The sequence below is a fragment of the Mixophyes fleayi genome, chromosome 3 (genome assembly GCF_038048845.1).
Source record: "Mixophyes fleayi isolate aMixFle1 chromosome 3, aMixFle1.hap1, whole genome shotgun sequence".
Lineage (NCBI taxonomy): Eukaryota > Metazoa > Chordata > Amphibia > Anura > Limnodynastidae > Mixophyes > Mixophyes fleayi.
Genome location: NC_134404.1, coordinates 68,309,093 through 68,327,045, shown reverse-complemented (window position 1 = coordinate 68,327,045; position 17,953 = coordinate 68,309,093). Strand labels below are relative to the sequence as shown.

Here is a 17,953-nt window from a genome sequence, read left to right as displayed (position 1 = left end):
CCGGCCAACTAGCTCAGCGTCGCGTTACCCATTTTATGCACAATATAATGTGATTAAGTGTCATATAGACAAGAGAAAAGAGAATACATTGACAATGTTATTTTCCACAAAAAAAATGAAAGGAAATAGAAACACTCCCACATCCATTGTTTACCACATTATAACTCCAATGGGAATCTTCCTTTCTGCTGCAGTCCAAATGGAAATGACAGAAAGCAAAACTGAATAGACGATCACAACTTGACACAATATAGGCACATATCACTAGTGAATGAACTATGTTCTTCAGCTGAAGTGGTCAATACAAAGAGTCACTAAGAAGTGCTAAGACAGTATGGCTGTTATCATCATCATGACGTAACTTAACACCAGTACCCGCAAAAGATACGCCTCGTATGGTGTGTCTGGGAATGTGTCCAAGTCTCATTAGGTTGCATTTCCAGGGAGTGTGCTACACTTACATGTACATGACCTTACTGTACTCAACATACACTTGTCCGTCTATGGTCTGCCTCTCTAGGCATAAGGGGTCGCAATTCTAAGATACAGTCAAATCTAGATACCACGTATTTTAGTATGTATGTACAGGACAGAAATTAATAACTCACATGAGCTATTTTCGTCCGAGCCTTTTGTTGTGTAGCCTGAGATACTCATTATTGTAATACTACGGTAGAAGAGGAAGCCACTTGAATAGGCGCATCACCGCCTCTAAATAGGAGAAAATAGGTTGTTTAAATTTACATAAATTGAACATATTAGGGGTTAGCCCAGGCACTACCCTTGCACACAGGCCCGCTAAATTTGTAAAACACCCCTGGATAATATTTTTAGACACATTGGATACCTGCCTCTTGAGATATGTCCAAACTTACCATAGACTATAATCACATGATTTGAAAGTAGTTATCCGACACTTATTACTTTAAAAAAAAAAACGTTTACAAAATGCAGGTGTGACACCAGCCTGTACTATAATCACCTATAGTGGGTGTTGTAACTGGGAGCTCTAGTTAATGATTACACATATGGAGGATCCAGGTGGATACCTAATACAACCAGTGGGACACTGCTTATTGGCTTATGTATCCCATCCATGGGAACAACAGTTACATTTAGGAGGCTTGGCATTTTCTTCTGCTTCATAGACCCCATAGCAGTATAAGATACAGCTATTATTATGACACTGTAGTTTGTCCTGTATAAGGATGATTACTCACTGGCATTGTGTTAAACTCAAATGACACCACATGTCAAATGCAAAAGTGTTTGTTATATGGCGCTTAATGAGCACTTGTACTTGAGGTGTGGGGAAGGGGGGGTCAATAGAGGACACTCTATTGACTTCAATGTGGTGAACACAAGTAAATTGTTCAGCAGTGTTGGAAAAATTGCACCATAACGCAAACGCTTCACAGCAAATGCTAGTGGGTATGGGGTCAATGGAACCAATGGGTTCATTTACCATACCCATCTACATGTTTACTAGCAAATAAATAATTTCTCTGTCTTTTAGCTAAAATCAATGGAGGGACCGGTGACTCCTCTTATCATGGACAGGCTACTTTGGTCCTCTGACCAGGGGCCGAGGCAGCTTGCAAAGCCCAGGATCTATGTGCCCCTGGTGTGGCGAGCTAGGGGTGCCCAAAAGTCACTGGGGGATGGGAAACCCCACTGACACTTGTCACTTATTTATTTAGTTATTCACCTCCTTATTTGTCTCCTTTTTTTTGTCCTTTTTTTCGTGGCTTGGCGGGTTCGGATGCCCTGAGCCCTCTGAGGTCCCACTTTTTCAGGGGGGTAGCAAAAGTTTTGGTGCTCTAGGGAAAGCCTCGGCAGACAAAAAGGAAAAAAAGGGACAGTCGTTAGCCCTGCAGCATAAGGGGTGTCCCAAAGGGACCTTTTGATCTCAGAGGTCGGGGATAAAGTGGCCCTTCCTCTTTTAAGGAGGGCCTGAAATTCTGCACCATGGGGGGAATTCAATTGCCAGCGATGTGTCGCAGAGACATATCGCTGTGCACATTGCCGGCAATTAAGGTAGAAATAAGAACTGAGATCTGCATAGGAACGAAGGATAATAAAAGCTTTGCTGTATCTTTAACTGAGTTATTCTCTGGAGTGTTAATAGTTAACTATTGGGTACGCCCATCCAGTGTCATAGGGGAGGGGTACAGAGGCTATAAGTTGGATGGGCGGAGCGTTATTCAGCCTTGCAGATCTGGATGTTACCCACCCACCCTTCCTGCTTCATTTGGTTCCTGAGAACATGAGGAATCGGCTGGATACTGTTCAGGATGGGTATCAGCTTCTGGCGGCGGTTATGGCTGTCCGCGAAGATGGATGGAGTTTTGGCCGGAAAACGCAGTGCAGTCGACGGCCAGTGGTTGTTGGGCGCACATTTACGGTATTGGGCACGTTGAACCCGCCTCTCTTCGAGTGAATCGGCTATTAGTCTTGGTCCAGGTACCGGCCCTGTGGGTTGCCCTGTGGTTGCTTTCTGTATAGCCCAGAGGATGGGCGGTTCTGTGGAATCGCGACACCGTGCCCCGTCCAGGTAGATATGTGCGCCCGGGGTGTGATTGGTTGTCCCCCACTTGAACTCAGGGGTTTGGTTGTTCCCCAGATGATAAAGTCCTAAGGATATGCTAGGACAGTTGGGTTTGGCCTGGCACACGTCGACTGACTGCTTTATTCTCCTCCGCCATAGTTAAATAAGTAATTTAAATTTGCCACACTCAAGTCTCGTGTTGTTACTCTAAGGTAATAGTTGAATAATACCGCTTTCATACTGCCGCCCCGGCAATATCCCGGGTTTTTCAAGCCGGGTTTTTGCCGGGGCTCGGAGCGTCCCAGCTCAGAAACACCATTCATACTGCACCTCGGACCCGGGAATTTCCCGGGTTGACCCCATTCATACTGCACAAGTCTGTGCCCTGGCAATTTGTGGGAGTCATCACCAGAGCAGTTTCTCGAATCTTCCACGGGCTCCCACCGATGACATCATCCTCCAGAGACAGGCAGACAGCCAATCAGCTTGTTTTCTGTGCAACCTGGGTTGAAAAACCCGGGTTGCACCATTCATAGTGCAGGCAACCCGGGTCCGACCCGGGAATTACCCCTCGATAAATCCCGGCAAAAACCCAGGATTTTGGTGCAGTATGAATGGGGTATAAGAGGAAGAAGGTAAGAGAGGTTAAGATATCAGACATAAGCCTTTTATCTCCGCTCATTTTTCGTGCAGATTTCTTTCAAATCCCTCCACAAAGTGTCTCACAGACATTCTGGAGACACTTTGCAGCTAATTGTATGTACTTTTATGTACTTTTATGTGCTTTGCACTTCTTTGGAGCCTTTGGTGACTGAAAGCGCTATCCCGGGCTAATAAAAGCACGTCAGTTGGTAAGGGGCCTTATTAAGTTTCATCACTGAATCACTGGCAACACTAATTAATTATAATACTTTAATTACAGTATTTTATCACTCACATTAATTAAATTATTGTTTACATTTGTTTTTAAAAGCAGCAAAATGAATATCTTTATTGCTTAATACAATTTTTCACTTCAAAATATACAATACTGGGATTTTTTAGGTAACTTACTTATTCTTTCCTTCGCTTTTTTCCTATCGGTCTTCTGTCAGTTCCCCGGCATCACTGCGCATGCGCAGGTGTCCTTTACCCCCACAATAGACTACAACTCCCGACACGCCTTGCGCCATGTGCATGTAGTCGGATGTAGCTTGTGTCACAGCCGGAGACATGGCTGCCCGCATAGCATGGTTTGTTCGCAGGGTTCGCCCAGAGAGGGTGACCGGTCGGCGAACCCTATGTGCTGGGGGTGAGATCCTTCACTCAATTGAAATAATCGAAGTGACATTCAAAACAGACAATTAATAATGGGTTTAGAGCTGTATGGTTATTTATTATAGAGCCATTCTAATAGGAAGTATCAGACCTCAGTGGAATATGCAGGGTTTATTGCATTAAATTTGCAATGTATCGTTCATATTTTTATTAAAGTAATTTACTTTCTTGATAATTACATACATACTGTATTACATGAGCGCAATCTGTGGGCTTGCAGAAATCAGGACATGCATTATTATCTATTTTACACCTGATTTTTGTCTATTTTTTTTACCAGATTACTTTGTCTCTTGAATATCATCAAGGTTTACTGTACTGAAGATCTGACCCTCTACTTGCACCAGGATGCAAAAATGCATGACCTTGCCAAAGTCAGCAGCTCAGTTCTCAAAATTGTTTCAGCCCCTTGTTATAAGACACAAAAAGTTCACCTTTAAAGTCTGACTAATATGTTTAGATTATAAAGGCACAACCTATGTACAGTTGAACTATCACCTCTCCAGAAGTATTAGTGTTATTAATTAAACTGATTGATACTGGATTCTAATGAAACTGGAAGAACAGTCATGCCAGTATGTTTTAAAATGTTAAATACATGTTTTAATTTATTTAATTACCGATGTAGCTATGATTTCTAGTGTTTTGCACTGTTACTCAGTTTTATTATATAGCCTGACAGTAATATCATATATCAATAAATACAAGTCTAAGAAAAAAGGTCATAAGACTAATATACTTCAGGTACAAGTAACCAATGATTTTGTGACAGTAGAACTTACATTAACTCATTTCTGTTGCATGCTGGATCAATCCCATTTCTAGACATTTTGGTATAATGTTGGATGTATTTTTTTTTGTCCTATCAGTAAAACATGTTTACTATGGTTGTGAATTATGCAGATCTGGGATGACAATGTTTAGCATTTGACTAATAACAGCATATCAAAGTAAAGGGTAGTATAACAGATTTACATGTTTTTTTTTATCTCATAATATAAATGACATGAGCTATTTGCTATATTTAGTTTAATTGGACATATTAAAATGTATGTCAAAAGTTTTCTTTTCATTGCTAAATCTATTTATATCTTCGTGATACACACACTGGGTCAGCTTTCTTCTGCATATTATTGGAAGGTACAATATATTGTCATGTAGATTGAAAACCCCATGCAGGCTACATGCTGTGTAATGCTGTCAGTCAATTTCCATTTTAATATTAAATGTATGCATATTTCCATTGGCTACTTCTGCTGGCTCATAGATTTGACTGGCTCCAGACCTATATAATTTTGATCACCTTTGTATGTAGAGTGTCTGTTCAATTTTGACCAAATTACCACATTATATGGCGTCTGCTTCAGTTGTAATATATTTTTTGTTTTTGTGATTCCCAGCTCCTGTTTCCCATCCGGCCAGATTGCCCACATTCACAGATCCAGAGGTGCAGAGTATTCTGAAGAAGATAACGGGTCTAAATTTGGAGAAAGTGTTCCAGCCAGCGAAGCAAGAATCCAAACCACCCACTTACAAGCTTATGACACAACAGCAGTATGAAGAGGTAGGGTGGTTACAGGGACACTTATAGAGCAGTAAACACACCTCTTTAGTAATACAGTTGCTGTTGCACTCCTGGCTGTGCAGGGCTTCACTGACAAACATGTTACAGGTGGATTTCCTGACACCAATGATGGATCTTCAGCTGTACAGTTTTACAATGATGACTGTTTACTGCCTGCTCCTCCTCTTGTCCCACTACCCTCTATCCCCTACTGGTTTATAGATCAGAAAAGCAAAGAGCATACCACATTTTCATGCTTGTATAGCTGTACAACCAAAGTGTGCAGAAATTGTGCTACCTTACAGCAATGTGGAGCTTGATAAATACAAATATTTTTTAAAACCAGTCCATTAAAATGATCTAGTTTTGGTAGGACACGGTTTGCTTATAAAACAATGTGAAAGATAATTTTCCCAAAGATTGCTGCTTGGTAGTGCAAAGTAATTGTTGACCATATTCATTGTAGTTCTGGTCATGGATTGACATTGCTCTACTTATGTCTTTGAATAATTATATCTACATTATATTGGCACAGCAAGGAACATAAAATGTGAAAGTTATTCATAACTAAGGTATACTTTCCTTTCATTTCCAGACATTGCACTGTACAGCTAATGCCTCATTTTTACTGCTAATTCTATTAAACGTTTTCTCTCCAGTCCCTCCAGAAAGCCACAGATGTTGCGCAACAATATCTAGAGATGCCACCGATGCTCACTGAGCGACAACCAATAAATGAAACCTTGGTTGTGGACGAGATCCTTTCTGGTACAGATACTGCCAAATATGTGTTCACTGACATAACTTACAGCACACCACATCACGTGAGTATCTATAGGACAGGACTGTAAGAATACCCACCAGTAAATCTGGGCACTAGCAGCAAGGCCAATGCAAATCTATTCCTCCTAATTTGCATGAGTGTAGTCAGGTAAAAAAGAAAGTTCACCCTCTTTCAAATCTGTGTTTTTAATATCAGGACATAAGTAGCAGCCCTATAGTCCTCACCACCAGCAAACATGTTATAAATCTAAACACATGTGACCAATAACACTTAACAGATTTTACGTTAAAATTATTTATTCAGCAAAAAAAATTATTTTCTTAGATAATATTTGATGAATTTTGTCCCTCTCCTTGGAACACTGCTTCGGTTCATTGATGTTTGATGTCATTTGTTTATGCACAGATATATTAAGGTCCCCTACACAGCATGTTAATGGGGTTGGTGTTTGGACTTTGACCTGGCCAATCCAAAACCTTGACTGTTTTATTTTTCAGCCATTCAGTTATAGATTTGCTGGTGTGCTTAGGAACAATGTCCTGATGTGTGTTTGTGTGTGTGTGTGTGTGTGTGTGTGTGTGTGTGTATATATATATATATATATATATATATATATATATTATTATTTTTTTCTTATTTTATCATGGCAATAACATGGTAATAGTAATGGGACCTACAAATAAACATTCATATTATACCACACAGTAGTGCCCCCATTACAAATTATGCCACGTAGTAGTGCACCCAATTCATATTGTATCACATAGTAGTGCCACCACTTCATATTATGCCACACAGTACAGTGTTCTACCCAGAAAATGTTGACAGCCGGGTGGCATTAAGTAGTAGCCGGGTGGGGGCAGTGTAATACTTTACAATAATATTGAAAAATGTTGGAGGTTATTGCATACACCTGCCAGGACTGGTCAGACTGGTGGTCAGTGGTATAACACACACTGCTGGCTGTAGTGCTTACATACTGCCTGTTCTAATAGGAGAAACAGTGGTTTATTCTATTATAATTGGGCTCCAAAAGCCGGGTGGCAAATAAAAACAGGCTGGTGGAGCAACCGGGAAATAGGTGCTGGGGAGAACACTGCATTAGCCCCCCGCCCCCCCCCCATCATATTGTGCTCCCAGATAATATGTCACACAGTAGTGCCCCCAATTCATATTATCCCTCATAGTTGTGCCCATATTTCAACTTCAAAAATATGTAGGCAGCTCTTGTCTTATGACTCAATTCTGTCAGCACACACGTCTTTAGTTTCACTATGGAACCAGGTGGGAGCTGCTGTACATCTGCTCTGTTTCAGCCATCCTGCTGCTTTAGTGAAGCAGTTCTGGAGCTCAGACATGCCAAAGGAAAGTGATATTATGCTTGCCATGTCTCGCATGTGTGCCCTGGGCTGCTTGAAAGTTGGTATGAAGTTCTTGTAGTGATACTGTGTTTGGTTTTTCCAAACACGGTATTGAATATTAAAACCAAAATAACTCCACTTTGGTCCAGAAGACATTGTTCCAGAAGTTTTATGTTTTGTTGAGATGCAACTTTACAAACCAAAGCTGTAATGTAATGATTTATTTTTCTTTGTCTTTTCCCCTGAGAGAAGGGGTAAAAGCTATAATTGTTCAGTCTTTTTCTTGTGCCGGATGCAAGAACTTTAACATTTGCTGTGTTGGCAGAGACCTGTAGATCCCTGTATGCAGCTTTTGGGTTATTTGTGCTTTCTTGAGCGTGTAATGCGTTCTGATCTTTTGGTGAATTTGCTAGGACTTCATTGGTCAACATTTGTAAATCTTTTATTACTGTAGAATTATTAATTTCAAATTGCTTGGAAATGGACTTCTAACCCTTTCCAGACTGGTGAGCAGCAACAATTGCTTCTCTGAGATCACTGCATATCTTTACTCTTTGGCATGACATTAATGCAAAACTGAATGCTCCAGACTGAGTCGCTAACCGTTCATCATTTGATCATCGGGAAGTGCTCTCTCTATAAAAGCAGAAGTGTCATCTCCAGGTTCCAGGACCACTGGTCTTCCCAGGAGTCCTCCTTGTCCATCAATGTTTCTGGAACTCGGAGCGATCTACTAGTTGCTCATTCAGGCTCAAGGGGTTTTGGCTGAAAGGCCCTTGAAGGTTCAGTCGGACAGTGCTACAGCAGTAGCCTACATGAACCATCAGAGGGGGCCATGACGTGGGAGACAGAGCGGATCATGTCCTGAGGCAGAACGCTATGTTGCTGTGATCTTGGCCATTGTCATACTGGGGGTGGAGAACTGAGAGGCTGATTACGTTAGCCACAACAGGATCTATCCGGGAGAATGGTCCCTTCACGCAGATGTCTTTTGCTCTTCTAGTACAACGTTGGGGTCAGCCAGAGATCAATGTTATGGCTTCCCGTCTGAGCTTCAAGGTCCCTCTTTTCTGTGCAAAGTCCAAGAACCCAGCAGCAAGGTACGCGGCTGCCATGTGGATCCCATGGCGATTTCATCTTGTATACCAATTTTCTCTGATTCCCATACTCCCACTGGTACTCAAGAAACTAAAAAAGAACAGCTACCCATCATTCTGGTGGCTCCAGATTGGCTGTGCAGGATATGGTACTCAGATGTCCTAGGGATGGTGATTGGTCCAACTTACAGGTTGCCTCCTTGTCCTGATCTTCTGATACAAGATCCTTTTCACTGCCAGTCTTTAGGTCGTCTGGTTTTGACGGTGTGGCTACTGAAACCTTGTTCCTGTGGGCCAGGGGTTCTCACACCAGGTTATGCAGATTAAAGCATGGAAGCCATCTTCCTCTGCAATATACTGTCATATGTGTAAAGCTTACATCCAGTGGTGTGAAGATCACAGTTTTCATACTTCCGGCTTTAGATTTTTGCCCTTTCTACAGCCCCGGTTTGATAAAGGTCTCAGTCTCTCTTCACTGAAACTGCCAATTTTGGCACTGTCCATTTTCTTTCATCGCAAATTGCCAATCATGAAGGATGTGCAGACTTTTCTTCAAGTGGTTTTCTATGCTCAGCCACCTTTTGTACATCCAATAGAGCCTTGGCATCTTAATTTGCTACTCAGGACTCTTACTAAGAAGCTTTTTGAGCCTTTGGATTCTGTTGATCTCTGGATGTAACTTGGAAGGTGGTGGTTTTACATGCTATCTCTTTTGCTTGTCAGGTGTCTGAGTTGGGGACGCAGTGTAAACCATCATTTGTACCGCAGATGGACTCCCTCTCTTTTTTTAAAGCTTACCTTATGCCCGATGATACCATTCACACCCTCACAGCTGTCCCAATATCCACTCTTAGCCACACTCACTGATCTTCTTTCAGCTGTGCATTCTTCCACTTAGAATGTAAACTCTCTAATGAGCAGGGTCCTCCATACCCTTTGTTTTCATGTCTGCATTTATTTTATCTGCCTTGTATGCCCCTGTTTTATGTATGTCCTGTTTTCCCTACTGTACGGCTCTGCGGAAAACTGTGGTGTCTTACAAAGCTACGATAATAATAATAATCAGAAGATGCTGGCTTTGGACACAAGGTTATATTTGCACTTGTTTCAGAGCAATCCCTCCCTTAGGGGCAGCTTTGGTATGTCTCCATTGTCACACTGTTTCTCAATAGAAGAAAAGAGAGAGGAGGATTTTTTACTCACCATAAAATCCATTTCTTTGACTCCATTGGGGGACACTGAACCCGTCCGCCGCCCTTGCTCTGGCTGTTTGGTTATCGGTGTTTACGTTTTAAGATATTTCTTGTTAAGCTTGGTTAAGCCCTCTCTTTTGAGCTTTGTTATACAAAAAACGAGGATGGCTCCAGAAGGGAGGGGCATAGTTGGGGAGGAGTTATCCACTCCAATAGTTTGAGTTTTAAAGTCACTTCACTCCAGATCCACCTATACCCCATTGTCGCAGTGTCCCCCAAATAAGTTGGAGAAATGGATTTTACATTGAGTGAATAATCCTTTTTTTCACACATGGCTTCATTATGTTGAGTTGTTTTTGTGTTGAATAAATTATGACAAAGTAAAATCTGATATTTATCACATGATATTAGGTTTATACAATTTTACTTTCAGATGACTCTATGCTCTCCAATCCCTATGATAAACAATGATGTATTTTAATTCTTAATCCCAATCTTGTGTACTGTAAGTGTGATAGTATGCACAGTATTGAGTGACATACTGTGAATGAAGCCGTTGCTGGTGGACATTTGGATGGCAGATGGGTGGGTTTAGCACTTTCACATCCTGCCTACAACAGGCTACTGATTGTAATAACTTTCTGTTGATTCTAGGAAAGGTTTATTGTAGTAAGGGAGCCGGATGGTGTCCTGCGGAAAGCCACATGGGAAGAGAGAGACAGAATGATCCAAGTGTATTTTCCCCGTCAAGGTCGCAAAATATTCCCCCCACCTGTCTTTCAGGAGGAAAACATGAAGGTGATAAAAAAAAAATGGATTTAACTGCAAGAATTACTTTTGCGTGTGAAGAATGGCATGTAACTGTCTTGGTTATTATTTCTGCAGCGGATTTTTAAAGAAGATCGACATGAGGAGCTTCTGAACCGTTGCATTGTGCAGTTTGAACCAGATTCTGCTGAATACATAAAGGTATGTCTCCATTACACAGCATGTAGTTCATGTAGTGTAAGTATAGAGTTTAACTCTTCGTTTTTTGCAGATAAGAAACCATACATTTGAGGACATCGACAAGCAGCGAAAGTATGACCTATTGCGCTCCACACGCCACTTTGGAGGTATGGTGTGGCAGCTATGTTCTCAAAAGAACATCGATGGACTTCTTATAGATATGCTTCAAAGAGATATGTAAGTTTCCAAAATGGGTTAAAATAATAATTTTATAGAAGTTATCAGTTCATGCAATAAAGTTCTAAAACAATAATGGGGAAAATGTAATGAAAGTCATGTGTTATAGCAGTTGTGATATGTTATAGTGAAGTGAAGACCCACATATTTTAAAGCTGAGTTGAATTTCACTTGTCATCTGCAGTCCAGTGGGTTGGAGTCATTAGTAAGTGAGCAGTAAACTTTGTCTTAGTTATGGACGAGAACAGAAATTGTAGCCATGTCTTTGGGTTGTGGCCTTGTGGCTACAGCTAAATGTCTTTGTATGAAACCACCTACTGAAGTACAATTTTTGTAGCTAGTAGATTTTTGTGAGTAGTCGGACAGCTTAAAATATATATGTAATTGTCTTTTTAGCTCAGAAGATGCACATGCTGATAATTGGTTTGTGGTGTTAACAGCATTCTTGCCAGCATACACACAGCCAGTGTTTGGAATGCATATAAAAGCATTATTTTACAGTCAGCTAGAATGTTTTGTGTTTATACGTTTCCATAAAGGCCAACAAGTCCGATTTAACTTCACATCTAGAACGCATTCAGGAAGTGGCCAAACACTCGAATAACTCATACGAAGTGTACCACTGATGCTGAAAATCGCCACGTGTACACAGCCATTATAATCAATTTCTTCCAGTGTCCCAAAAGTTTATTATAAAGTTGTTATTATGACATATATAAGAACAAAAGAATGTTGTTACTAGTGTTGTGTGCTCATTTTAGGTTAGATGATGCAGTCTCTTTGGTAAGACTATATCATATGATGCATCCAGATACAGCGTGTGCAAAAGAGTCACAGGAAGCCGACGACAGGGAACTTATTCAGGTGATGTACATTATTGTCAAGGAACATACAAAAAGTATCAATACTCTTTTAACAGTTAAAATGTGATAAAGTTTTTCACAAAGAGAAATAAGTACAGGTAGTGGACAAAAACAATGGAAAAGGCAATATACAGTTATGGCCAAAAGGTTTGAGAATGACACAAATATTGGTTTTTACAATGTTTGCTGCTTCAGGGTTTTTAGACCTTTTTGTCAGATGTTGCTATGGTATACTGAAGTAAAATTACAAGCATTTCATAAGTGTCAAAGGCTTTTATTGTCAATTAGATTAGGTTTATGCAAAGAGTCAATATTTGCAGTGCTGACCCTTCTTTTTGAAGACCCCTGCCATTCGCCCCGGCATGCTGTCAATCAACTTCTGGGCCACACACTGACTGATGGCCGCCCATTCTTGCCTAATCAATGCTTGGAGTTTGTCAGAATATGTGGGTTTTTGTTTGTCTACCCGCCTCTTGAGGATTGACCACAAATTCTTAATGAGATTAAGGTCTGGAGAGTTTCCTAGTCATGGACCCAAAATTTCAATGTTTTGATCCCCAAGCCACTTAGTTATCACTTTTGCCTTATGGCAAGGTGCTCCATCATGCTGGGAAAGCCATTGTTCTTCACCAAACTGTCCTTAGATGACTGGGAGAAGTTCTTCTTGGAGGACGTCTTGGTACCATTCTTTATTCATGGCTGTGTTCTTAGGCAAAATTGTGAGTGAGCCCACTCCTTGGCTGAGAAGCAACCACACACATGAATGGTCTCAGGATGCTTTACTGTTGGCATGACAGAGGACTGATTGTAGCGCTCACCTTTCCTTCTCCGGACAAGCATTTTTCCAGATGCCCCAAACAATCTGAAAGGGGATTCATCAGAGAACATGACTTTACCCAAGTCCTCAGCAGTCCAATCCCTGTACCATTTGCAGAATATCAGTCTGTCCCTGATGTTTTTCCTGGAGAGAAGTGGCTTCTTTGCTTCTTGACACCAGGCCATCCTCCAAAGGTCTTCGCCTCACTGTACGTGCAGATGCACTCACACCTGCCTACTGCCATTCCTGAGCAAGTTCTGCACTGGTGGTGCCCTGATCCCACAGCTGAATCTTGCTGGATGTTTTTGGGTGCCCTGAAGCCTACTTTCACAACTATTGAACTTCTCTCCTTGAAGTTCTTGATGATCAGAAAAATGGTTGATTTAGGTGCAATTTTACTAGCAGCAATATCCTTGCCTGTGAAGCCCTTTTTGTGCAAATCAATGATGACTGCACGTGTTTCCTTGCAGATAACCATGGTTAACAGAGGAAGAACAATGATTTCAAGCACCACCCTCTTTTTAAAGCTCCCAGACTGTTATTCTAACTCAATTAGCATGACAGAGTGATCTCCAGCCTTGTCCTCATCAACACTCTCACCTGTGTTAACGAGAGAATCACTGACCTGATGTCAGCTGGTCCTTTTGTGTCAGGGCTGAAATGCAGTGGAAATGTTGTTTTTGGGATAAAGTTCATTATCATGGCAAAGAGGTACTTTTAAATTAATTGCAATTCATCTGATCACTCTTCATGACATTCTGGAGTATATGCAAATTGCCATCATAAAAACTGAAGCAACAGACTTTGTGAAAATACATAACCTCGGTCTCATGCTTATCAAACATCGTTTGTGAATGGGGACAGTCTCATCCTCAAAGACACCCTTTCAGTCAGGAAAGAATTGCTGTAACATGGGGTGAAGATGATCACTCCGTACCTTAGACAATGATTAGCAGTGACCTTGCCTTCTGAGGGAATGGCTACTCAGAAACCATACCAAGAAAATGCTTTACAATTGGAAACAAGCAGTCAGGCCACTAGAGTTCTTTAGTGGGCACCACACGTGTGCTTGTCGAAAAGACAGTGATGGTTGATTTCTATGATTATATCAACATTCTCTACTGCTCAGTAGTTCATTGTCTGTGCTCTTTGCACCACTGATCTTTCAAATGTTCATTTCCATGTGTGATGAGCTAATTATGTACTGCAATTCTCCTCTATGGAGTTTCTTTCCTTTTTTTGATGAAACTAGGTGCTTAAGCTAAAGGTTGAAATTTGTAGTCGATTGACCTGCAGTTGTTCAATTTTTTAATTTTTTGCCTTGTACTCTGAACTCGTGCTTGGATAGCACATCGTGTGTGCTTCTGGCCACTATTGCCCTTTCCAGATAATGATTTTCCCTTGTACTTCAATGCTGACATAACCTTAGAAACAGTAGCTTGTAAAACATTAGCAAGATGAGCTGTCTTGGTCACCTCAGCTCCTGCCTATCACTCATCTTGAAAAGTCATTGAGGTCTCTTCTTGCATTATGCTAGCCATAATTATAGACAAGACAGTCCAGCATTTTTATACATAAGCAAATAACGTCCGAGCAGATAGCATCAAGCTCAACTAATGCATAAGCCACACCGATGTGGTAACACTTGCTTTGAAAATGCTTGGTATCCCTCATATATATATATATATATATATATATATATAAATATATATATATATATATATATATATACATAGGCATTTCTGTTTTTGTCTACTATGTGTATGTAGATGAGATTAAAGATGTGATATTGTAAACGAAGCTGTAGTATTACTACAGTTCTTTTGATTATTACATAACTGCAGTACAGTTGGAATAGTAGTTCTGATTTGTAAAACCACATCCCTTCCTCGGCTCCAGTGGTAGAAGCTGTAATTTGTCATTTTATTTTTTGCAGATCTTTGTGAAAATGGAAGCTCAGAAGCCAGGATATATAGAACTAGCTCTTCAAGCATATCCAGTATCCACAAGTGGTGCTGCCTCTTCCTGACAGTACTGGTAGGATTATCTGGACCTCCTACATATAAAGACATCACTTCAGTTTCATGAAGCAATCAGTCAGGCCAGAAATGCCGTCCTCTAACAGCCCATTATAGTGTATTTCTGTGTAGCACCATAATACATTACTACTATCTGTAATTCTAAGGGTGCTACAGGACTCTCACGCCCGCCCCACTGCTGTAAAATAACAGTGCCTGGATCATTCATTTCTAAATAAAAGTCTAATAAAACTCAACAGTACAGGTTGTTTCCTTCTAGACTTCTAAAACCTTTTCCCCTCATCTCACTTGCTTCAGTATGTGATTATTTTTGTACTTACATTTAAGTCTCTTTCTCCAACACTGTAGGGATGTATGGACAGTGGAGTAAGTTGCAGCTCTAGGAAACTAGTAATTGGCAAACTATGGTTACAACATGACAACCCTCATATTGGGTCAACTCCTTGGTCAGCTAAGCAGAGACATGGAAAGAAAAACATCTTCAGTGGTTATATAATGTGACTCCTCTTCTTCCTAAGTGTCTTTGAGCTGTCCTTGAAAAATAAAAATAGGCAACACAGGTGGGTATATTGGGGCTCCCATGAAGTCTTAAAGAAAACAAAAATAACAGGTAAACATAATCTGCCTTTCTCTTTCATCCGGTCTGGGGGACACTGCTTACCATGGGTTGTGGAGGGGAGCTTGGGAGTTGGCACCTAACTAGTTAAACTTTAGTACTGCCGACAGACCCCTCCCCTCTACAATCCCCCTGCCTCTTCCTGTGTAGTTTTTTTTTTTTAGGTGCCCTGGAGTTGGGGCAGTGTTTTTAGTACTTAGTGTAAATTTTAAAGAAATTTAATTTCTTTTATTTGATTTTTACTTTTTTTTTCACAGGTGGCAGCGCTGGAGTGTGTTCTACTATAGAGAACACACTGACAGCAGGGCAGCGCAGGCATTCCCCTGTCAGATGAGAGCCAGTGGCTCTCACTGACAGGGACTGGAGGAGAAGAAGAAGGGTGACTGATTGAGGAGTGACAAGCGGTCTCAGGGACCGCTGCACTCCTCCAGCCTCCCCGATAACCGGCGCTGCCATTACAGGCATAGAGCGCCGGTTATCGGATACTGAGAAAGCCGGCTGCCATTTTCAAATCGCTCACTCGGCTGAAGGGAGAGGAGTGAAGGGGGCCATACCAAGATTCCCCCCCTCATACAGAGGAGGGGGGTGTCGGATATCTTCGCTGCGGAGACCATCTATCTCCACTACTCTGCCACGTTTCCAAGCTGCGGGTTCTCCAAGACACAGGAGAGAAAACTTTTTATTTTTGCAGCGGCAATTTGGAGAGGGGGGAGCTAGAGCATAGAGTTCCCCCCCTCCTTCCAGAGAGAGAGATGGTCTTTCCCAGGCTTCTGGCGCCAAGACAAGCCCGGGAGAGTGAACAGAGCTAAGGGGGAAAGCACAGGACTGCTGTTGGACTTCTCCCCTTTTGTGGCCTATGGGCTAAGTATCACCTTTAATTAAACACTTATCTAATGTTTTAATAACTGGGCTAGTAGGATTTACATTACAGTCTCCTACTAGCTTAAATACTTGGTGGTGTTCAACTATTACAAGTTCAACTTTTATATAAAGATCAGTTGATTACTTGTTTTTTATCTCTGTTCTTCCATACATTTCTTTCTTTCTCTCTCTCTCTCTCTCATCTCTCTCTGTTTACTCAGCTAGATATATAATTTAGTCTGTGTGTTTGGTGTGCCTTCCTTTACGAGAATGACAGATAAGGGAAAGGGCCCCATGGCAAAATACTTCACATGCTCAAAGTGTCATGTAAAATTACCTTGTGGCCAGAAGGACCCTTTGGCGCTCTGCTCTGCATGCGAAGCAGGGTTTCCCACTGCGCATACCCAACAGGTTTCAGCCCCACCGACGGAGGAACCGGCCTGGGTAACCTCCCAGACACAGTCGGTTTCCTCCTTAGCTCAGATGGTTTTTCAGTCAAATCAGTTGCTAACTACTGTAGGAACTTCGGTGGCTAATAATGCTAACCCACAGTCAGACCTCAGGTTCGAGTGGATCGGTTTTGCCGGGACCTTCCTCATTACAGCCTGACCCAGCCCCTGTTCTTACAGAACCGGCATCGTCTACAGCTTTTTTAAAGGGTGTGAACAAGCTTAACCAGTTGCTTGATTCCTCTAATACCCCGCCTGCTAAAAGAAAGAGACCTAGATCAGTAAATCCCCTTATGGTCCTATCAGACTCTGAAGAAGGCTCTGAGGAAAAGGGGGAAATTTATTCGGATCCTGACCAATTACACATATTGGAACAGGAAGACAATCCCAAAAGCCAATTTGTTAATGATTTGGTTTTAGCGGTTAGGCAGGCGTTGGACCTCCCAGAACCGGAGGATCTTACCCCCAGAGACAGAAGTCTCTTTAAGAAGGTTAAGAGAAAGGCCAGCCATTTTCCCCCTTCAAACGAGAAGCAGGTCTCAGATTAGGTTCCCTAAAGTTACAGGTATCGGCACTTTCAGTATTTTTTCATATGAAATTAGCTGATTTGCCAGATATTAGAACTTTTCTCCAGGGAGTCTTGCACATACAGCCTCCTTATATACCTCCTACTGCTCCATGGGATCTCAACATGGTACTGGATATGCTCAAGGGGCCTACATTTGAGCCTTTGAGCGAAGCAGATTAAAGTGGTTGACCTGGAAGGTCCTCTTTCTTTTGGCTATCGCATCAGCTCGTAGGGTTTCTGAATTAGGAGCCTTGTCCTGTCGAGAACCTTATTTGGTTTTCCACGAGGACAGAGCGGTGTTAAGGACCCTTCCTTCTTTTGTCCCTAAAGTAGTGTCGGCTTTCCTTCTTAACCAGGAAATTGTAGTTCCGGTTTTCTCATCTTCTCATTCAGATAAACAATCTATGGATAAGTTAGATGTTGTTAGGGCTCTCCGCATTTATGTCAAAAGAACTTCCCAGATTAGACGTACTGACTCTCTGTTTGTCCTTTATGACGCTAATAAGAGAGGCTGGCCAGCCTCAAAACAATCTATCGCAAGATGGATTACGTCTACCATCAGACAAGCATATATAAAGGCTAACCGTCCTGTGCCGGAGAGACTTACAGCCCATTCCACCAGATCGGTAGGGGCTTCGTGGGCAGCAAGGAATGGAGCTTCTGCAGACCAGCTTTGCAGGGCAGCCACCTG

General features: G+C 41.7%; 1 protein-coding gene across 1 annotated transcript; it reads left to right on the top strand.

Moving 5' to 3' along the window:
• Nucleotides 1–3,718: 3,718 nt before the first annotated feature.
• Nucleotides 3,719–15,004, top strand: MRPS22 (mitochondrial ribosomal protein S22). The gene is made up of 8 exons (XM_075201673.1): nt 3,719–3,839; nt 5,266–5,429; nt 6,089–6,253; nt 10,519–10,662; nt 10,750–10,833; nt 10,904–11,049; nt 11,811–11,913; nt 14,666–15,004. The coding sequence occupies exons 1-8, from the start codon at nt 3,761–3,763 to the stop codon at nt 14,756–14,758; spliced, it is 978 nt and encodes a 325-aa protein (XP_075057774.1). The 5' UTR covers nt 3,719–3,760; the 3' UTR covers nt 14,759–15,004.
• Nucleotides 15,005–17,953: the final 2,949 nt, after the last annotated feature.